Raw genomic sequence first — 23854 nt, 5'->3', positions numbered from 1 at the left:
AAAGTGTCTTTTCTCTCCACAGCTCAGGGGTTTTATATTTTGTTTACTGCTTATTCCCTAACACTTAGAATGATTATTCTTATTCCCTAACAGCCTTATTCTTATTCCCTAACACTTATTCCCTAACAGTTGAGCGCATAGTAGGCTATCACTTGTTGGATGAATAAATGAAAACTACCATTGTGCTTCTGGCAACTTCTCTTTATCTTTGTAAAAGCTATGTTTGGTGTGTTTTGTTGCTCTAGTAATATAACTTTTATTGTTTCAACATGATTTGTTTAATCTCACTTAATAATTTGGTCTTAAATTCTATTTTGTTTTCTCTTCCTCTTCTACCTCCTTTTTGTTCTTCTTCTTACAAAGTTATTGTCCTTTCCCCCCGCCATTGTTGGAAAGACTTCAAAGTGTTTCTTTTTGTTTTAAGTTCCAAGTCATATTATCTGCTAAGAAAATAGGATGGGAGAACAGAGCTTCTAGGTGGCCTAGGAAAATTGTTTTGTCTCAGGTAAAAAGTTCCTATGGTGGTGACTCATATGTAAAGTGATTAGTATTCTAGCATTAACTTATGATTAGTAAAAATACACACACACACACACACACACACACACACCCCTTCCAAGATGGGGTAGAGCTTACTAGGTAAAGGGAACAGTTATTGCAAAAGCCCTTGGGTAGAGGTGGGCCTGGCCCTTCTGATGAACAGAGAGAAGGCCAAGTGTGGCTGAAAGGGAGAGAGAGAGAAAGAGGAAGAAAGACAGTTGTGTGTGCGACACCTGAGGATGGTGGTGAGGCAGGCAGGGCCAGCTCAGGGAGGACATTGTAGGTCAGAGTTAAACATTAAATTTTTATTCTAAATGTGATGGGAAGCCATGGAAAGGCTTAAGCAGGAGAGTGATGTGACGAGTTTGTGTTTTTAAAAGCTCACTCTGGATTCTGTGTGGAAACTAGATTGCAGGGGGCAGGCGTGAAAGCAGAGAAGCAAGTCGGGATGCCATTGCCATCATCTAGGTGAGAGACAATGGCCACGTGATCTAGGAGCCTAGAGATAGAGATGGAGAGAAGCGGGCAGATTCAGGATGGGTTCTGATGTGGCTTCCACAGGGCTAGCTGTGGGGGGCGGTGGGGGAGCAAAGAGAAGAATCAGGAACGATTTTCAGGTTTGTAGATTGAGCAACTAAGTGGATGGTGTCCTGCTATGTACTGAAACATTGCCTGAAATGGAGATACTTGGAGGGGAGCTGGTTTTGGGGCAGGCAGAGCAGGGCAGGAAATCAGGAGTTTATTTCGGCTAAGTTGTTTCAATTGCCTGTTTGACCTTCAAGTGAAGATGACAAATAGGCAATTGGATACAAGAGTCTGGAGCTGGGGAGAGAAGTCAGTGGTGGCGATAGAGATTTGTAAACTCATCGGCAAATAGATGATATTTAAAAACCGTGAGACTGGATGAAATCATGTAGGGAGAGAGTACAGAGGAGAGAAGGGAGCTTGGGAGTCCCTGGGAACAAGCCCTCGTTAGACAAACAGGAGCCTGGGGAGAGCAGGTCTCCCAGGGCTGGGGCTCCAGATCGGGGGTCCAGTGGAGCAGACAAAGGTGATAAGTGACAACCATATGAATTGGTGGAATATGTAAGAATTCTCAGACATCCTTGGGAAAGGGAGCTCTGTAAGAGACCGGATTTCCTGAAGTCTTGCAGACTGAGGGTTCAGTTTATTGCTGCTTATGCATTAAAAGGAAGTGTGACCTGCTAGCAGGAGAAACAAGAGGACGTCTGGTTCACTCCTCTTTTCATGGGCTGGTCACTCCCACCTACCATGAGCCTCCCAAGGGCAGGTGCCCTGACTCCTTTGCCTCTGTACTCTGTGCCCTGCTCAGAATAGCTGCGGCTTGAATGAGGGAATAGAATGAATGTCTAACAGGCCTTGTACAAATTGTCTAAAAAGGAGACCGTCTAAATAATGAGATCTTCAAGCCAACAGGAAAGGGGACGCTGAGAAACCAGGACCCTTGGTTCCTTACAGCCCAGCCTGCAAGCCCTCTTCGGCCATGGAACAGTGGCAGTCTTTGCTTCTCCTCCTGAGCGAGAGAATATTTGCTTCCCTCTCCAGAACGGTGGAGAAACCCATCCATCCCCAAGCAGAGCATCCTGCAGGCTCACAACATAGACGGGGAACATATGGAGCAGGATTTCTCAGAAGTCCCCAAGGAAGGAAGATGGTGGTTTCTCCTCCCTCTGAGCTCCCTCAGTGGATCCTGGTGGATGGGCAGGGGGAGCATCAAAACCAGTAGTGGGGGGGCCTGGGTTGAGAAGCAGATTTTAAAAGCAGTTTCTCTTCAAATCACCTTTCATACCACCTGATAAGCATCTTGATTCACCATGGCATTGGCAGCAGTAAAATGGGCTATATCAAGCAGAACTATCTTGAAACATTTATTTCCAATTCAAAATGGAGCCTTATATTGTGCTTGTCATAAAACTACGTATTCTTCTCTTCCAGATGACTATAATTGCAAAGTAGAGCTTGCTTTGACATCTGATGGCAGGACAATAGTATGCTATCACCCTTCTGTGGACATTCCGTATGAACACACAAAACCTATCCCTCGGCCAGATCCTGTGCAGAATAATGAAGAAACACATGATCTAGTGCTGAAAACCAGATTAGAAGGAAAAGGTGAACACTTAGAGCAAGGACCCATGACAGAACAACTTAGCAAAATGTTCTTTACTACTAAGCACCGTTGGTATCCTCGTGGACAGTATCATAGACGTCATAGGAAACTGAATCCTCCAAAAGACAGATGATATTGAGGTTTTCAGGAATCAAAGAGAAATGTTATCCTGCGTCTCATTTGCCATTTGAGAAAATACAATTGGGTATATTCACTAATATGTTATATAGTAAAATAATAAAATGTCTTCTCATAAAAAAAAAAAAAGCAGTACTGGGAAGGGACCTTGAGCAGATGTGGTTGGTGGTGGGAGTGGTGGGATGGGGTAAACTAGAGCAGGGAGGGTGGAGCTTCTGCCGCCTCCAAAGCTGACCTTTGGTTTAGTTCAGCCGGGAGTTCCCTTGGGATGAGGTGGCCTCATCAGCCATGAGAGCATAGACGCAGAGATATCTGTTTAGGAGGAAGAGGAAAGTTGAAGTAGAGATGAGAGAGAAACTTCTGGAAGTTCTCTGATGGCCCTACTTCCTGACTTCAGGCTTTCCCCAGGCCCAGCTGATTTAGGGTTCAATGAGATATCCCTACATCCTCCCAACAAATTGTGCCTGGGGTAGTCTGAGATGATTTTCGTTCGTGAACACAAACAGAACCTCTACCAAAACAACAGAGTAGCCCAGGCCACTCTTGGCCTGGCCTCTTTCACTTTCCCAGAAGGGCTGGTGCTACGGCAGTACTACAGGGAGCTCTTCTCCAAAAGTTCTGTCCAGGTGCCCCTGGCTGGATTCCCATTTGTTCTGTGTATCAGTAAAAATATCTCCTCATCCTGTAACCCTTGTTTAGACTCCACTGTCTGTCCTTGTGATGTTTGGAATAACAGGAAACAAGAGCATCCTTCACTCAAGGCTGTCTGGGAATTACACCTGAAAACACCAAAGCCACAAAGGCAATTACAACAAAGGAACTCACAGCCAAACCCCAACTGTCCCCTGGAAACCCAAATGGGGAAGTAATAACTAAGACATTCTCACCTTTGACAGAGGAAGAAACTAACTACCCTAGGGACCTTGGACGGGCCACTGAACTTCCTTGGGCCACAGTTCTCCATTTGGAGAACGTTGGTGGGGTTGGGAAAGCACACACAAACTGGGTCATGAGGATGAAAAGAGAGCATAGTGTCTGGCACATAGTATGTTCTCAATAAATGTTAATTCTTCTTCTTATTAAAAGGGATTCTGGATAGGCAAAAAAAGGGGATTCTGGGAAATAAAATACTTCCAGGTTTATATTGCCTGAATGCCTGGCATATAGGAAGGTGTAAAAAATGGTAGCTATCTGTTTAATGTCAGGACAAGAACCGAAGCAAACTCAGGCGGGCCAAAGCTGTTTGATTTGGTGGTGGTAGAGCTGGGGGTCAACTCTTTCTTCTTTCTGTTTAGAATTCTAGTGATGTTACCTGAATGTGGTTATGCGATAAAATCGCTGAAAATTTGTTTGATTAAAGATTGTATTTGCTGACCAGTTAACAACCCACAGAGAAGGCAGTCACCTGGGTTTGTCAGAAGTCCATCCTGCAGGAGAACAGGAGTGCCTAGGCAGGGGTGGGGATTAAAAGGAGGTGGTGGAGATGCGATCGAGGGAAAGTATGGAGAGTAAGGGTCTGCTGAGCTTGGAGGCAGGAGAGATGGGTGAATGGAGAGAGAAAGGAGAAAGTCCCTCCAGAAAGTGGCCCCCTGTTGAGGGCAAAGGCATCTATTTTATTTTACGCCATGTCACATTATTTCATTTCATTTATTTATTTGCAACGCTGGTTTCTCAGCTCTCTTTATTCCCAGAGCACTTCTCTGGGCAGTACTAGCCAGACCACAGCATGAGAACTGAGGTCTGACTTCAGGTTCCTTCCATAAACTCCTCACATCCCAGCCCAGGGAAGGGAAGCTGAGATCCCTGCCCTAAATGTGTGTGTGGTACAGTGGGCCAGGAGGATGGCAGGAGGGGTCTTCTAGACTCCAAGAGCTTCACTTCACTTCCCATGGTCGGGAGTGAAGGCTGCTTGTTGTCACTAACACTCCATCCCCACCTGGCTCGACCATGACCCTGGGTGCTGATCCCAGCTCTGCCATCTGCCCTCTGTTTGGCCCTGGAAAATCCCCTTCTTCTTTCTGGGTCTCAGTTTCCCCATCTGAAAAGGGAGGTGTTGGACTGAATGAACTCAGAGGGCCTCTCCACCTCAGTCTGTAAATCTCTGAGATGCTCAAATGACTAGGGAAAGGAAAGAGACAGGGGCAGGAATCTCAGAGCTTCTGATCAGATGCTGGCCCTCCAACCCCCACTTGGGGAATTAGGGTAAAGCAAGTTAATCTGTTTACTGTAACAAAGGGAAACTGAAGCAGTCCCATTCTAATAGTTCCTTTTTACCTGACTGCAAATTTTACTCGTCTCACTTTTAAATAGGAAAAAGCCAGGTGGACAATCACCTAAAGGGTGCAGTCTACAGTTTTGCATTCTAAAGGCTCTGGAGTATGACTGTCCTAAGGAGTGACACAGTCAAACGTTGACAGGGGTCATGGTATATTATAAAGATCTGCTATGTATCCCTCTCCCACTAGAGTGAGAGCCCTCCAGGGTCAGAGGCTAGGTCACATTTAGCTGCAGAACAGTAAAAAATATTAGTGGGTTGAGGGGCCTCCTTTTCATCCCTGACTCATGAACCAGTTGAGAAGTATGCCACAGAATAAATTTTCATCTTTCCTACTGTAGAGCTGTTATTGGAGACTATGTCTTAGAGCTGCAGACATAATAGTGAACACTAGTTTTATCCATCCATTTATAGACATTGCAAGGAATATACACATCTCCCCATGTGACGTCTGTTCTTATAAAACTTGGTGCACAAAGCAGATGTGAACGTGTACTCCCAAAGGGAAAGGAAAGAGGAAGGCACAGAGCTCCACACACTCATGTTCTCTCTCAAACTCATCAATAATGTAAGTCGTATTTCTTCCTCCAGGAGGTGTGAAGAGGGGAAGACCCAGGAGGGTTATACTAATGGGTTTCTCTACAAGGAAGAAGGAGTGGGTAAGAAGCATTCTTCCCTAAGCACTCCGTTCTAGGCATGTATCATGAACTCAGTATGTTCACGTGGGGCAGTGGATGTTTATCATCTTTTTGGCTGTCCAGTATCCAAGCCTCTTTCTATGTTTCTTTTTAGGGGAGAAAGTTCATCCAACCACAGATAGGTAGAGCCTGCTTCTCACTATAGAAGATAAAAAATACCAGAGGCTTGCATCTCAACCTCCCTTGAACTGTAGTGTAGACTCATGGACTATTATTTACTGATCTGATAAAACTGAGTTTAAATCATAAGAGAAGTGACATTAAAAAGTAGGGACCAAGAGATTGGCTCAAGATGGCAGAGTAGAAGGACGTGCTCTCACTCTCTCTTGCAAGAAAACCAGAATCACAACTAACTGCTGAACAATCATCGACAGGAAGACACTGGAACTCACCAGAAAAGATACCCCATATCCAAAGACAAAGGAGAAGCCTCAATGAGATGGTAGGAGGGGCGGCAATCACAATAAAATTAAATCCCATAACTGCTGGGTGTGTGACTCACAAACTGGAGAACACTTATACCACAGAAGCCCACCCACTGGAGTGAAGGTTCTGAGCCCCACATCAGGCTTCTGATGCTGGGGATCTGGCAACGGAGGAGGAATTCCTAGAAAATCAGACTTTGAAGGATAGTGGGATTTGATTGCAGGACTTTGACAAGACTGGGGGAAACAGAGACTGCACTCTTGGAGGGCACACACAAAGTAGTGTGAGCATCAGGACCCAGGGGAAGGAGCAGTGACCCCATAGGAGACTGAACCAGACCTACCTGCCAGCGTTGGAGGGTCTCCTGCAGAGGCGGGGGCTGGCTGTGTCTTACCATGAGAACAAGGACACTGGCAGCAGAAGTTCTGAGAAGTACTCCTTGGCTTGAGCCCTACCAGAGTCTGCCATTAGCCCCACGAAAGAGACCGGGTAGGCTCCAGTGTTGGGTTGCCTCAGGCCAAACAACCAACAGAGAGGGAACCCAGCCCCACCCATCAGCAGACAAGTGGATTAAAATTTTACTGAGCTGTGCCCACCAAAGCAATAGCCAGCTCACCCACCACCAGTCTCTCCCATCAGGAAACTTGCACAAGCCTCTTAGCCTCATCCACCAGAGGGCAGATAGCAGAAGCAAGAAGAACAACAATCCTGCAGCCTGTGGAACAAAAACCATATTCACAGAAAGATAGACGAGATGAAAAGGCAGAGGGCTATGTACCAGATGAAGGAACAAGATAAAACCACAGAAAAACAACTAACTGAAGTGGATATAGGCAACCTTCCAGAAAAAGAATTCAGAATAATGATAGTGAAGATGATCCAGCACCTCGGAAAAAGAATGGAGGCAAAGATTGAGAAGATGCAAGAAATGTTTAACAAAGACCTAGAAGAATTAAAGAACAAACAGAGGGCTTCTCTAGTGGCGCAGTGGTTGAGAGTCCGCCTGCCGATGCAGGGGATGAGGGTTCGTGCCCTGGTCCGGGAGGATCCCACAAGCCACGGAGCGGCTGGGCCCGTGAGCCATGGCTGCTGAACCTGCACGTCCGGAGCCTGTGCTCCACAACGGGAGAGGCCACAACAGTGAGAGGCCCACGTACCGGAAAAAAATAAGTAAATAAATAAAGAACAAACAGAGATGAACAATACAAAAACTGAAATGAAAAATACACTAGAAGGCATCCATAGAAGAATGACTGAGGCAGAAGAACAGATAAGTGACCTGGAAGACAGAATGCTGGAATTCACTGCTGTGGAACACAATAAAGAAAAAAGAATGAAAAGAAATGAAGACAGCCTAAGAGACCTCTGGGATAACATTAAACACAACAACATTTGCATTATAGGGGTCCAAGAAGGAGAAGAGAGAGAGAAAAGACCTGAGAAAATATTTGAATAGATTATAGTCAAAAACTTCCCTAACATGGGAAAGGAAATAGCCACCCAAGTCCAGGAAGCACAGAGGGTCCCAGGTAGGATAAACCCAAGGAGAAACACGCCGAGACACATAGTAATCAAATTGGCAAAAATTAAAGACAAAGAAAAATTATTGAAAGCAGCAAGGGAAAAATGACAAATAACATACAAGGGAACTCCCATAAGGTTAACAGCTGATTTCTCAGCAGAGACTGTACAAGCCAGAAGGGAGTGGCATGACATACTTAAAATGATGAAAGGGAAGAACCTAGAACCAAGATTACTCTACCTGGCAAGGATCTCATTCAGATTCGATGGAGAAATCTAAAGCTTTACAGACAAGCAAAAGCTAAGAGAATTCAGCACTGCCAAACCAGCTCTGCAACAAATGCTAAAGGAACTTCTCTAAGTGGGTAACACAAAAGAAGAAAAGGACCTACAAAAAGGAACCCCAAACAATTAAGAAAATGGTAACAGGAACATACATATTGATAATTCCCTTAAACATGAATGGATTAAATGCTCCATCCAAAAGACAGAGGCTTGCTGAATGGATACAAACACAAGACCCATATACATGCTGTCTACAAGAGACCCATTTCAGACCTAGGGACACATTCAGACTGAAAGTGAGGGGATGGAAAAAGATAGTCCATGAAAATGGAAATCAAAATAAAGCTGAAGTAGCAATACTCATATCAGATAAAATAGACTGTAAAATAAAGAACATTACAAGAGACAAATAAGGACACTACATAATGATCAAGGGATCAATCCAAGAAGAAGATATAACAATTATAAATATATATGCACCCAACATAGGAGCACCTCAATACATAAGGCAACTGCTAACAGCTATAAAAGAGGAAATTGACAGTAACACAATAATAGTGGGGAACTTTAACACCTCACTTACACCAATGGTCAGATCATCCAAACAGAAAATTAATAAGGAAACACAAGCTTTAAATGACACAATAGACCAGAGAGATTTAACTGATATTTATAGGACATTCCATCCCAAAACAGCAGATTACGCTTTCTTCTCAAGTGCGCACAGAACATTCTCCAGGATTGATCACATCTTGGGTCACAAATCCAGCCTCAGTAAATGTAAGAAAACTGAAATCATATCAAGCATCTTTTCTGACCACAATGTTATGAGATTAGAAATGAATTACAGGGAAACAAATAAAAAACACAAACACATGGAGGCTAAACAATACATTACTAAATAACCAAGAGATCACTGAAGATATCAAAGAGGAAATCAAAAAATACCTAGAGACAAATGACAACGAAAACACGACTATCCAAAACCTAGGGGATGCAGCAAAAGCAGTTCTAAGGGGGAAGTTTATAGCTATACAAGCCTACCTGAAGAAACAAGAAATATCTCACATAATGTAACCTTACACCTAAAGGAACTAGAGAAAGAAGAACAAACAAAACCCAAAGTTAGCAGAAGGAAAGAAATCATAAAGATCAGAGCAGCAATAAATGAAATAGAAACAAAGAAAACAATAGCAAAGATCAATACAACTAAAAGCTGGTTCTTTGAGAAGATAAACAAAATTGGTAAACCATTAGCCAGACTCATCAAGAAAAAGAGGGAGAGGACTCAAATCAATAAAATTAGAAATGATAAAGGAGAAGTTACAACAGACACCGCAGAAATACAAAGCATCCTAAGACACTACTACAAGCAGCTCTAGGCCAATAAAATGGACAACCTAGAAGAAATGGACACATTCTTAGAAAGGTATAACCTTCCAAGGCTGAACCAGGAAGAAATAGAAAATATGAACAGACCAATCACAAGTAATGCAATTGAACCAGTGATTAAAACTCTTCCAACAAACAAAAGTCCAGGACCAGATGGCTTCACAGGTGAATTCTATCAAACATTTAGAGAAGAGCTAACACCCATCCTTCTCAAACTCTTCCAAAAAATTGCAGAGGAAGGAACACTCCCAAACTCACTCTATGAGGCCACCATCACCCTGATACCGAAACCAGAAAAAGATATCACAAATAAAGAAAATTACAGACCAGTGTCACTTATTAGTATAGATGCAAAAATCCTCAACAAAATACTAGCAAACAGAATCCAAAAACACATTAAAAGGATCATACACCAGGATCAAGTGGAATTTATCCCAGGGATGCAAGGATTCTTCAGTATATGCAAATCAATCAATGTGATACACCACATTAACAAATTGAAGAATAAAAACCATATGATCATCTTAATAGATGCAGAAAAAGCTTTTGACAAAATTCAACACCCATCTATGATAAAAACTCTCCAGAAAGTGGGCATAGAGGAAACCTACCTCAACATAACAAAGGCCATATATGACAAACCCACAGCAAATGTCATTCTCAATGGTGAAACACTGAAAGCATTTCCGCTAAGATCAGTAACAAGACAAGGATGTCCACTCTTGCCACTATTATTCAACATAGTTTTGGAAGTCTTAGCCATGGCAATCAGAGAAGAAGAAGAAATAAAAGGAATGCAAATTGGAAAAGAAGAAGTAAAACTGTCATTGTTTGCAGGTGAGATGATACTATACCTAGAGAATCCTAAAGATGCCACCAGAAAACTACTAGAGGTAATCAATGAACTTGGTAAAGTTGCAGGATACAAAATTAATGCACAGAAATCTCTTACATTCCTATACACTAATGATGAAAAATCTGAAAGAGAAATTAAGGAAACACTCCCATTTACCACTGCAACAAAAAGAATAAAATACCTAGGAATAAACCTACCTAGGGAGACAAAAGACCTGTATGCAGAAAACTATAAGACACTCTTGAAAAAAATTAAAGATGATACCAACAGAAGGAGAGATATACCATGTCCTTGGATTGGAAGAATCAATATTGTGAAAATGACTATACTACCCAAAGCAATCTACAGACTGAATGCAATCCTTATCAAATTAGCAATGGCATTTTTTACAGAACTAGAAGAAAAAGTCTTAAAATTTGTAGGGAGACACAAAAGACCCTGAATAGCCAAAGCAGTCTTGAGGGAAAAAAACGGAGCTGGAGGAATCAGGCTCTTGGACTTCAGATTATACTACAAAGCTACAGTAAGCAAGACAACATGGTACTAGCACAAAAACAGAAATATAGATCAATAGAACAGGATAGAAGGCCCAGAGATAAACCCACGCACCTATGGTCAACTAATCTATGACAAAGGAGGCAAGGATATACAATGGCAAAAAGACAGTCTCTTCAATAAGTGGTGCTGGGAAAACTGTACAGCTACATGTAAAAGAATGAAATTAGAACACTCCCTAACACCATACACAAAAATAAACTCAAAATGGATTAGAGACCTAAATATAAGACCGGACACTATAAATCTCTTAGAGGAAAACATAGGAAGAACACTCTTTGACATAAACCACAGCAAGATCTTTTTAGATCCACCTCCTAGAGTAACGGAAATAAAAACAGAAATAAACAAATGGGACCTAATGAAACTTAAAAGTTTTTGCAAAGCAAAGGAAACTACAAACAAGACAAAATGACAACCCTCAGAATGGGCGAAAATATTTGCTAATGAATCAACGGACAAAGGATTAATCTCCAAAATATATAAACAGCTCATGCAGCTCAATATTAAAGAAACAAACAACCCAATCTAAAAATGGGCAGAAGACCTAAGTAGACATTTCTCCAAAGAAGAAATATAGTTGGCCAAGAAGCACATGAAAAGCTGCTCAACATCACTAATTATTAGGGAAATGCAATTCAAAACTACAATGAGGTATCACCAGTTAGAATGGGCATCATCAGAAAATCTACAAACAACAAATGCTGGAGAGGGTGTGGAGAAAAGGGAACCCTCTTGCACTGTTGGTGGGAATGTAAATTGATACAGCTACTGTGGAGAACAGTATGGAGGTTCCTTAAAAAACTAAGAATGGAATTACCTATGACCCAGCAATCCCACTACTGGGCATATACCCAGAGAAAACTGTAATTCAAAAAGACACATGCACCCCAATGTTCATTGAAACAATATTTACAATAGCCAGGTCATGGAAGCAACCTAAATGTCCATCAACAGATGAATGGATAAAGAAGATGTGGTACCTATATACAATGGAATATTACTCAGCCATAAAAAAGAAAGAAATTGGGTCATTTGTTGAGACGTGGATGAATGTAGAGAATGTCATACAGAGTGAAGTAAGTTAGAAAGAGAAAAGCAAATACCGCATATTAACGCATATATGTGGAACCTAGGAAAATGGTACAGATGAACCGGTTTGCAGGGCAGAAATTGAGACACAGATGTAGAGAACAAATGTATGGACACCAAGGGGGGAAAGCAGTGGCAGGTGGGAGTGGTGGTGTGATGAATTTGGAGATTGGGATTGACATGTATACACTGATGTGTATAAAATGGATGACTAATAAGAACCTGCTCTATAAAAAAATAAATAAAATAAAATTCCAAAAAAAATGTAGGGACCGAACAGAATCCCTTTTTGATAATGGGGTGGCCATAAGTTTGGTTCTCAACCCCCCACCCCCTAAAGAATCCATGAGCTACCCCAAATCCTTTCCATAAGCTTCTTTTCTGCTTTGATCAACTAAAGTCAGTTTCTGTTGCATATAAATAAACCCTGACTGATGCAGAGGTCTATACAGGGAGTGGGTGTAAACAACAGACCCTCAGGAAAAGAAGAAGAACCTGAAGATTGGTTATTGGGCCGGTTGGGATCAAGGGCAGTGAAAATCCAGCTTTAAACAATGGGACTCTGACAGATCAGACATACAATGGTGAAAGAGTCAGTTAAATGAAAACTTCCAGTCAGATAAAATGAAGTGCCCGTTGAAAGCAAGGCTCTAAGAGGCTGAGTGGCTATTCTATAGAACAATGAGGGGCACATAGACTTCAAGCTCATATACTAATTACTCAGCTCAAGTGTCCACCTAAAAACTAAGGACTTTTTATGACTGTGATGGAAGAATCTCACATTTCTTGCAGAGGCAGGAACAGGGGGAAGAGGTGTATTACTGGGGCCAAACAGGTCAATCAGTGGGAAGCCAGAACTATAGCAGGTCTGCTCTACTGGAGTTGGAATCATAGAAGTGTTGTAGCTGGTGGTGGTGGTTATACCAAAGCAGGGAAGGAGGGGGGAAAATATCCCAGCTACTCCCTTTCTCCTGCCCTCCAACCTCTTAACTCACACAGAAGTCAGAAAACATAAGTTACTTATATCAGTTTACCTGTGATATGGAACAGAGGAGGGGAAGGAGAGGAATGGACCTGAAAAACAGATTCAGACATGATACAAATGGAAGGTCATCTTTTCCACAGTCTAGAGATATATAACTACTGTCAGTTTCCAGTGTACCTAGAAGGCAGTTACAAAGTCAAACCCAATAGGAGAGGCAAATAAGGGTAAATTTTTTTTTGATTTGTATTGGCAAAATCTAAAGCATACATGTGGAAATAGACCCTGAGAGTGCTTGCTAGACCAAGGAGGGAGCAAAATAATTTTAGATTATACTGAATTTATTTGTATGGATCCTTTACCAGAGATCCTTCAATAGGTTAGCTTGAGTAGCCAGAAGAGTTCCAATTATTTGTTTGTTTGGTTGGCTGAATCTTGGACTAAACAGTGGTCTACTAAACAAAGTTAAAGTGTCATAAATTCCTTGGTATAAAACAGAGTTTGGAGAAGGGATAGAGAGGGGAGATTGGAATATTGAGGACATTTCCATGTTCAATGTTTTCTCCACTCACTAACTGAATTTCTAGAATGGTTCCAGAAGACAGTCCTTTATTGAAAGTGTTGAGAAATACATTGGTGAGGGAAACACTGTCATCTTTGAAAAATACTATCATGGCTATTCTCTGTTTAGGCCGAGGATTGTCATAGGACGCTGCAGTTGAAATGGGCTCCCTGATTTCAGTAGGGCTACCAGGATCCTAGGGTGGCAGACTCCAAGCAGTAGCACTAAAGGCAAGGTGGACATGGTTACCAAATAGGCACAAGAAAGAAATTCAGATGCTAGATGAATAATAAATGCCCACTACTATCTACCTCTTTGCCTGTCCATTGACATAACTCCTTTTCCTAATACTTACACTTCAAAATAAAGCTTCCCCCAACTATAACACAACCAACCATTAAAAAACAAAACAAAACCCAGTAATGTATTCCAATTATCTTCAAAAGATTCAATCTAAATCTCACCAGTAACTGCATGTCTACAGTCTGTGGGTGATGGTCACCCCTCTGATAACCGCTATTTTGTCTAAAAATTCTATAATCTGAGCAATAAATTATAAAATTAACCACCACCAACACACTATTAATAATGAAGGAGAGAAGAGAAAAATTATTTTAAAATAGATAAATTGCTGCATTTTATTGAATCTAAGAATCAGTTGTAAAATAAACCCTTATTTTATGTACCATTAAGGAAAATGATCCATTAAATGATGACACAATACTTTCTCATCACTTATCATTTAGAGCTATTTTATAATTATTTAATGCAGATATAGATTTTATCTTATATAACTTCATGCATATAAAAAATTAAAATATAAGAAGAATATATTGATTATGGTATTCCTCAGACTTCTTCATATTTATAGTCCTACCCTGAATTCCTCCCACATTATTTCTCCAACAAAGATTATTTGCCCTACTGCTTTCTTTCCATGCTTTTTTCTGAACATAGAATAACTTTTCATTTCAATGTGGAATTGTACTGTAATATTGTAGAAGGCATTTTAAAGGACAATTAAACTAAAATGAGTATTATCAACAATATCCATAACTCAAATGCAGTTATAATAATGTGAACTGCTATGACCAAGTAAGCATATGTGCATATAGTAACTATACCATGAATGTTGCCTGGTTACCAGCAATAGTGAGGTAATCAATTTTAGGATGCAGCCTTATTTCAAAGGTGTTGAAAACCTGAAAAAAATGAGCATCTTAGAATTGATGAAATACAATAGTTAATGTAAAACACACATGACACTAAAAGGAAGAAAATACAGATCTGTAGTTATAGTTCTTTCTTTTCTGGTGGTATATTTTACTTCTGTTCTCCATTAACCCTTTCATGTTCTATTTAGCTTAATCCAGCACCTCAACTGTTGTTGTTTGTTTGTCTGCTTGTTTGTTTTATCCAGTAGGGTAACCAAAATCTTCATTCTTGAGGATTTTGAGTCATTGGTGGCTCTACCAACATAGAGTTACCATAATGGCAATTCTTGTCTTTTTTTCTGCTTTTGTAATGGGTCACTTTATGTAATTTTCCTTTAGCTACCCATAAGATTTTCTCTTTATCAATTATTTTCAACATTTTGACATTCTTATTGTGGTTTTCTTTTTTTTTTTTTTTTTTTTTTTGCTGTACGCGGGCCTCTCACTGCTGTGGCCTCTCCCGTTGCGGAGCACAGGCTCCGGACACACAGGCTCCGCGGCCATGGCTCGCGGGCCCAGCCGCTCCGCGGCATGTGGGATCTTCCGGGATAGGGGCACGAACCCGTGTCCCCTGCATCGGCAGGCGGACTCTCAACCACTGCGCCACCAGGGAAGCCCTATTGTGGTTTTCTTTGTGTTCATTATCTTTAGGTTTTCTTGAAATTCATGGCATAATGGGTTAATAGTTTTCATTGAATTTGGAAAAATTTTGGTTATTTCTTCACATTCCCCCTCCCCTTTTCCCCCTTGGGACTCCAATTACACATATGTTAGACTGTTTGGTATTTTCCTACAGGTCATTGAGGTTTTGTTCCTTTTCTCCTGACTTTATCTTTCTGTATTTCACTTAGGATAGTTTCTATTTCTAGGTCTTCAAGTTCACTGACTATTTTCTTCTTGGTGTGGGATATGCTATTAATCCTATCTCATGGACTTTTCATTACAGATTTTGAATTTTTCAGTTCCAGAACTTCCTTCCTTCCTGTGAGGTCCTCTCATGTTGGATTTGTGACTTGACTGAATGTCATTGTTTCTCTCAAGGCAGCTGACCCTATAACACTCTCTCTCCTTCCAGGTTCTAGTAACTTCTCCCAGTCCTTATCCCTTCAGTTCTAGCAGTGTTGATAGCTTCTATGATTGCTAGCCCTGCGTTCCTACACTACCCCTTGTAGTATTCCTAAGCACTGCTAACACCTTGTGATTAGCCTCTTTGCATACAAACCTCTTAGAAGAATCCTCATTTAAGGTGCTGTTTCCTGTTGAGACCCTGACTAATGCACTGGTGTGTTAGAAAGTTTTTAAAGTATCTAGTTTCCAGTATCTTTGCTAAACATACTTTAGATTTAATAGTTTGTTTCTAGAAATTCTTGAATTTCCTATGTAGACAAACATAGCATCTTATAATTGGTGACCCCTTTGTTTTTTAAAATACTTATGATTTTATAATTTTATTTTCTGCTCTTTTTCTTTCTTATTTTCCTGGCTAAAACCTCCATTATCATGTTAAGCAGAAGTAACTATAGTTGTCTCATTCCTGTAATGTGATGCAGGTGATGGTTCACCATTAATAATTATACTTATTATAGATCTGGGGTAGATACCCTTTTATAAGTCAAGGACTTTTTCTTCTCTTTGAATTTATTATTTTAAAAAGTCATGATCAGGTATTGAATTGTATTGAATGGTTTACGGCATTGTTTGAAATAATCGTAAAGCTCCTTTCTTTTCCTTGTTCTGCTCTCCCTTGGGGTCTTGCCTCCATTATGGTAGTGGCAAATCAAGGTCAAGGACTCAGAGACTATTCTTCCTAGCTCCAGCCTGGAAGGGCAGGAATGGAGCCCTATGGGTCCTCTTGGGTAAATTCTGGGCTTCTTGGAATCTTCCATGTGGAGCATTACAAGATGCCCATGAAGGCATCATTTTGATGTATTATTTTGCTTACAAAACAACTGCTTTAAAAAAATCCTGATTTATTCAAGACCTCCTTTCTGTTGGAGTTAGGAGAGGAATTAGTAAAGAGAGTGTTGTGGAGAGAAACCCGTATGTATATTGCAGCAATCTTATGAAGTAGGTATCTGTATGCTTGGCTTACAGGTGAGGAAACTGAAGCCCAGAGAGGGGACATGCACTGCTCAGGACCATGGCAGAGTGAGATCCTGGACCTCTGATGCCATACCTTGTGCTCACAAACACTGCTTGCTTCCTCACAACAGGGAAGTGAGACGTAGGTCTCACCTCCCACAAGTGTGCTTCTGTTTTTCCCTGACCCTTGGATCCTCAGCTCTAAGCATCTCTGAGTCTAGCCCCATCCTCCCAGCAGTTCTTCAGTTTGGAAGCATTGTGGCCCTCCGACCCTGCTTCCAGACCCTCCTGGGGGTCTGTGTATCCTGTCAGTGTTATGAGTATTGTGTATGTATGTGTGCAGGGTGAGGATAGGGTCTGGGTTCCTCTCTGGAAAAGGGATGGGAGCAGAGAACAGGGTTCTGGTTCTGTTTTCTTTGTGGACCAGGCTTAGTGCTGAGATGGGATGGGCACTTGCTGTTGCCTGGTCTGCTCCTGTCCCTTCTGTGACCGCAGGCTGGACAGCTTCCAACTGCCTGGTGACTGAAGGCTCCCGGCTGCCTCTGGCCTCCCTCTTCTTCCTGATCTGCCCTTTGGACTCCAGCCTGCCCCTCCCTGTGTCATGCTCCTCAGAGACCAACCTGACACAGACCCTGGAGGCTGTGCCCCAGAGTGAGGAGGGGCTCTGTCTCTCTGGTTCCACTTCCATTCTGTGCCTGGATGCCTTCTCCCACTTCCCTGGGCTCAAGGTCCTGGGGCTGAGTCTGCATCTCACCCAGCTCCTGCCAGGCAGCTTGGGACAGCTGCAGCAGCTCTTCTGCAAGGGCCCCTACACAGTTTACCTCTTCCTATCCCTGATGGCAACCTAAGCTCCCTCCAGTCCTCGCTTTCTTGGGCCCCTGCCTGGATGGGAACACGGGTGTCCAGTTTTCTCCCAGTCTACGGCGGCTGAGTGTCAAGCATAGTTGCCTTCAGAATGTGGGGGAGCTGGCGGACATGTTCCCAGACCCGGTGCATGGCCCCTCCTTTGGCGATGCCTGGCTTCTGGAGATCTGGACCTGTCATTCAACAATCAGCTGAAGATGGCCAGTCCTGGGGCCCTCCAGGGGCTCAAGCTGGGGACTCTGTGTCTGGACCACACAAAGATGAAGGCAGCTTCAGTGGTGGGACTGGGGCTGCAGAGCCTGGACACCCTGTCTGTGATCAATGCCGACACGGCCAAGCTGCCTGCTGGGGCAGTTGCACACTTCGAGCTGCAGGAGCTGAATTTGGCATCCACTCTTGTAGGGCACATAGCTCTGGAGGCCCTGGCTTCCTGACACAGCCTGAAGAGCTTGGGTCTTGAGAGCAGTGGCTTGATGACTAACCTGCCACCAGGTTTCCTGGAGGCCATGCCCAGCCTTCAGAGACTGAACTTGAGTAGGAATCAACTGCAAGTGCCATGCTGGGCATGAATGAGACAGGGGCTATGTCAAGACTGCGGGCCCTGGGTCTGTCCAACAATGGGCTGCACACCCTGTCCCCAGTCACCTTCTCATGCTGCCCCAGCTGCAGGAGCTGCTACTTCAGGGAAACCAGCTGATTTGTCTGCAGGGCCAGGCATTCCAGGGCTTAAGGAGGCTGGGGAAGTTGGACTTGGCCAAGAATCCACTGGTAGACCTGAGCAAGGGCTGGTTGGCTCTTCTGCCTGCAGTAACTGCCCTAAGCCTGCTGGATACCAGCATGGTACTGAGCTCAGCCTTGGGCTTCCAGGGCGTCTGCATACATTGAACCTGCAGCTCCCCTCTGGCCCTTCCGGGGTAGTGTTATCCCTGCCCATGAGCTTGACCAGCTTGGAGTTTCATGCGGTCTCAGGCAGGAAGCCTGGGATGCTGGCTTCTAATGTCTTTCCAATCTTGCAATCTTGCAGACCTTGACTCTAGAAGGCTGGGGATTGCAGCTGGGGACCTAGAATGTCACCAAGATCCTTCCTGCCCTTTGCCAACTCTCCCTGCTTGGTGATAGCTTGCTTGCAGGCCCTCTGCTCCCAGGACACCTCCCACCTTTTCCTCTGGCAGCTCACCAGGCTCTGGTATCAGAGGGTAAGGGGGGACAGGCACAGCCCCAAGCCCTGCTGCATCATGGGGCTGTCCAGCCTATGGGAGCGGAAGCTGCAGGCACTTCAGTCCCACGCCCGGCCCTGCTCAGTGCTGCTTGCGGAGCTGCTGGGTGAGCTGCCCAGGGCAGGTGCTGCATCTGGTCAAAATGGGGTTAGAGACACTGTCTGCTGCTGCTTTCCAGGGCTTGGGAAGTCTCCAGGTCCTAGTGCTAGACTGGGAGACAGGCCTCATGCTAGATGGCAGCCTCCAGGAGCAAAGTCCCCAGATGCCCCAATACAGTAAGTCCCCTACATACAAACAAGTTCTGTCCCGAGAGCGTGTTTGTAAGTCCAATTTGTTCCTAAGTCCAACAAAGTTAGCCTAGATACCCAACTAACACAACTGGCTACATAGTACTGTACTGTAATAGGTTTATAATGCTTTTCACACAAGTAATACATAAAAAACAAACACAAAAAATAAAGAAAACATTTTTAATCTTCCAGTACAGTACCTTGAAAAGTACAGTGGTACAGTACGACAGCTGACGTACAGGGGCATCGGGTGAACAGGCAAGAAGAGTTACTGGCTGGAGAAGGGAGAGGAGGTGGGAGATGGTAGAGTTGAAGGACCGTCAGCAGTAGGAGACGGAGGGCAAGCTGCAATTTCACTCACGCCTGACGTCAATGGCACAGGTTCTGGTTCCTTGCTTGATTCAACTCTGTCTACCCTCTTGAAAAAATGATCCAGTGATGTCTGGGTAGTAGCTATTTTTTTCTCGTCATAGATGGCACAGTACTGCTGGATTGCATTCTGAACGGCTGCTGCAACCTTCGTGTACCATCCTATGTTCAGGTGCTGTGCCTCAAAAACTAACAGTGCCTCCTCAAATAAAGAAAATCCCCTTGCTATTTCCTGCGTTGTGAATCTCTTCGGTTCTTCAGTTACTTCTTCCTCGTGTCTCTTCGTCCTTTCTCTGGGCCTCCAATTCCATCACGGCTGCATAGTAAGCTCCTCGTGTTGTACAGCTGCTTCCACCAATCTCCTTGCCCTTCCTACAGGAAGCCAGGAACTCCTGGGTCCTCCATCTCCAGGCCTTGTTCAGGGCTTGGCTTCAGGGTCTGAGGAGTCATAGGGGTGAGGGCAGGAGGTTCCTTTTTATGATGTGTTTGTGTCCCACTGAAGGCAAGACCAGAGCTGGGTGACTGGGGAGCTGCTGCCTACTTTGGAGGGCCGCCCTCCAATGGGCCGGAGGCTGCACTTCCGTCTCCTTGAGTGGGATTTTGAGACAGGCAAGGACATGGATGACAAGGTGGCAGATGGCATGGCAGGGAGCTGGGTCACTCTCTGTGTGCTGAGTTGCCAGGCCCTGCACACCCCACGCTCTGGAAAGGCTCTGGAGGCTTTCCAAATGAATGAGAAAATTTGGGAGATGGCAAGTGGCAGTGCAATATGTGATGTGATCTCAAAATCTCCAAATCCTCAGTAAACCTACTAAATCCATGAAGTTCTTGGCTTAATTGGACTTTGTTTTTGATGGAAATCCACATGAGGCAGAGGGCAAGGGGGTTGGGGTCATGGAAACTGTAGCCCAGAGGAAATAAAGTTGGGAATTGATGGAGAGTATGGGGACGGAAGGAGGGCTCTGAGCACTCTTAAGCTGTGGAATGGGGTCCAGGCCAAGTTCAACTAGATCTTCAAGGGGCAAAGGGGCCCCTTGGCTTATAGAGGAATTGGCAGCTGAGGACCAAAAAGCTGGGATACTGTCCAGGAGGCAACAGATTGATTGCCTGTTCCCTCAATAAGAACACAAAGGCAAGGTCATTTCTATCATCTTGTTTGAGCCTCACAGCAGCACTGGGAGGGGAACCCGCCCCCTGACACTCTGTGCTCTAGCTGTGCTAAACTACTTGTACTCCCAGGACACCATGTGCTCTTGCCTCTGGGCCTTTGCACGTGCTGCTCCTTCACCCAAGAACACCTTTTCCCCCAATTTCTTTCCTCTGGGGAGAAAAGTATCCTTTAAGTATCCTTTAAGATTCAGCTCAGCCATGACCGGAAGCCACCTTGATCTCCCAACCTGGGTAAGCTGCTGCCTCTGGGTTCCCACAATTTCCTGCACCTCCCTTTCTCAAAGTACTGATCACACTGTACTGGCCTTCACAGGTCTGGGAGACTCTTTTTTTTTTTTTTAAATAAATTTATTTATTTATTTGCTTTTATTTTTGGCTGTGTTGGGTCTTCGTTGCTGTGCGCGGGCTTTGTCTAGTTGCGGCGAGCAGGGGCTACTCTTCGTTGCGGTGTGCAGGCTTCTCATTGTGGTGGCTTCTCTTGTTGTGGAGCACAGGCTCTAGGCACATGGGCTTCGGTAGTTGTGGCACGTGGGCTCAGTAGTTGTGGCTTGCAGGCTCTAGAGTGCAGGCTCAGTAGTTGTGGTGCATGGGCTTAGTTGCTCCACAGTATGTGGGATCTTCCCAGACCAGGGCATGAACCTGTGTCCCCTGCACTGGCAGGCGGACTTTAAACCACTGTGCTACCAGGAAAGCCCCTGGGAGACTCCTGAGCAGTGGTTTTCAAAGAGGGGTGCACAAGATGAGCCACTGGAGTTTAGGAAGAAAGTGTTAAAACTTCTATTTCTATTTTGTTTCTAATCTCACTTTATTCTGAAGCTAGAATGCCTGCTTTTTAGCCATATGGCTTTAGTAATGTGGAATAGTATTAGACCCTCTCTCAAAGGACTTTGAGAGGCTAAATGACTTAATACGTATAAAGTACAGAGAGTAGGACCTAATACTGCATTGTAAATGTTCAATAAAAGTTAGCTTTTCATGTAATTATATACATACATGTATATAATTTATAAGTAGATAAATACACATATATTGGGCGTGAGTGCTCAAAAATGTTTTTGCTAATAGGGAACATTACTAATTTACTAACAAGAAACTCGACTGGGCAAGTTTAGAGATCAGGCTCTGATGATAGGGACCAGGTTTGATTCATCTCTGCATCCTTAGAGCCTAATGCTAGCCCAGTGCAGAGAGGGTCTTGGTAGACAACTGTGGACAGAAAAAAATGTTGGTGGATGCTGGAGCAGAGAACTGGGATCTAGTTCAGGCTCTGTTGTTTATTTCTATATGACACTGGGCAGGGCGCTTGGCCTCTTGGGGCCTTAGTTTTCCTCTCCTGTAAAATGCCAGGCATTAATTAGACAGAGGCTAAGGGAGAGCTTGGAAAAAAATCCAGGCTGGATTTAGGGTGAGGGGCGCCCTCTTGTGTCCTAATGGTGTCCTCTCCCTGTGCATCTTCACCTCCATTCCTCCTCTTCAGGGCAGGTGAACCTGAAGAGGACATTCTTACCTGACCCTGCAAAGCTGCCTTTCCAGCTTCAGAGCCTGACGCTCTGAGTCTTAAATGTCTCCAGTTCTCCTAGCACCTCACACCGCTGCACCATCTCTCTCCCCACTCAGCACCCCGCTCCACCTGTGATCTTTTCCTTATGCAGGTATGGGGCCAAGAAGAAATCTTTCGAGTTATATGCCCTGAAGTTCAAATCCCAGCCCTGGCTCATATTAGCTATTTGATCTCAAGAAGGTCACTTCACCTGTCTAAGCCCTCATTTCCCCCTTTTAAATTGGGGATAATAATACCCACCTCATAGGGTTGTTGTGAGGTTTCAACAACAATGAGTGTTTGTAGGTTGCTGTTACATTCACTGAGTAAAATCACATGAGTTATTACTACCAATGAGTTGGAACATATTTCACAGGGGACAAGCGCTTTGAATTGGGTCTTTAAAATTAAAATATAGAATTCCCTTAATTTTAACAATAACTAACATGTGTTGAGCACTTGCCATATGCTAGGTACCGTCAATTTCCCCCAAATCTCATAACTATTAGTAAAAATAATAATAGCTAATGATTATTAAACTCCTTCTGCCAGACACATACCAAGCTCTTTACCTATTTTTCCCCATTTATTCCTCTCACAAACCCTAGCAGGTAGATGCCATTATTATAATTCCCATTTTATAGATAAGAAAACTGAAGCATAAAGAGGTTAAGTAATTTGCCCAAGGTTTCACAACTAGTGAGTGGCAAGGCCTACATCCTGCATTTGAAAGTAAGACGTTTCAAACACAGGCACCTTGACTTCAGAGACCATGCTTTACCTGCATTATCTTATCTAATCTTCACAATACCCTGCAATGTAGGTTCTATCACCTGCATTTTACTGAGGAAAAAACTGAAGACAAAAGAGACGCAATAATTCGTTCAAGGACACACAGCTATCAAGTCGTTGGGCTGGGATTTGAATCCGTTTCTGACTACAAAACCCACATTCTCAAACCCATTATTAGATTGCTCATACTCCAAAGTATTCACAACGGAACAAAGCAACTGCATTTATATTAAAATTGTTGTGATTATTATTATTCTAATAACGATTAACATTCTTCCAACACCCAGGAAGTGCCAAGTTCCATACTAACTGATTTACATAATAATAGCTAATATTCGCTATTAGGACCCAAATTCTGAGCTAATGTTTTAGGTGTATTATCCCTGTAAGCCTCACAAAAACCCAGCGACATGGATGCTATTATTATCCTCACTTCACAGGTGAAGAAAGCGAGGTTCTCAATTGATCCAAAGTTACGCAGCTTAACTGTGAGCTGGAAATTGAACCTACAATTGTTCAACTCTCTCCCGCCCACCAGTCTGGTCACCTCTAGTCACCCTCTCTCCCTTATTTCTTTCGGGCTCTCGCTTCGCTCCTTCAATACACCCCGACCCTTCTTCTTGAATGCCCGCCCACTGGGCGGTGACGTTACCCCGGAGCTTGTGGAAAGGACCGGGATCACAACAGGCCCGCCCTCACGCTTAGACTCTGTTCCGATTTGCTCCGGTGCCGGGGACCCGGAGGAGATGACGCATCTATTGGCTGACGGCATCTGAAAGGCGGCAAGCGGTGGGTGCCGCCCACCGGCGCTCCCGCGATTCCTTCTGGGAGTTGTAGTCCCAGACGCTCCATTCCCGGGGTGG

At 43.7% G+C, this 23854-nt stretch overlaps 1 protein-coding gene and 1 pseudogene across 2 annotated transcripts; both read left to right on the top strand.

Annotated features, from left to right (window-relative positions):
* The first annotated feature begins 2295 nt into the window (after window positions 1-2295).
* On the top strand, window positions 2296-2930 carry LOC308612252 (large ribosomal subunit protein mL42-like). Its single transcript, XM_081224604.1, is given in 2 exon segments — window positions 2296-2733; window positions 2736-2930. Coding segments are annotated over 2 exon segments (390 nt in total). The 5' UTR covers window positions 2296-2375; the 3' UTR covers window positions 2768-2930.
* Window positions 2931-16790: 13860 nt separating this feature from the next.
* On the top strand, window positions 16791-20466 carry LOC308605403 (toll-like receptor 12; annotated as a pseudogene). Its single transcript has 4 exons — window positions 16791-16815; window positions 17177-19105; window positions 19594-19661; window positions 19835-20466. The product of its transcript is annotated as a toll-like receptor 12 (transcript).
* The last annotated feature ends 3388 nt before the right edge of the window (window positions 20467-23854 follow it).

Source organism: Mesoplodon bidens (genome assembly GCF_964165515.1).
Source record: "Mesoplodon bidens genome assembly, chromosome: 2".
In the NCBI taxonomy this organism is placed as follows: domain Eukaryota; kingdom Metazoa; phylum Chordata; class Mammalia; order Artiodactyla; family Ziphiidae; genus Mesoplodon; species Mesoplodon bidens.
The sequence above is the reverse complement of the archived record's forward strand: the minus strand, read 5'-3'. Positions and strand labels throughout refer to the sequence as shown.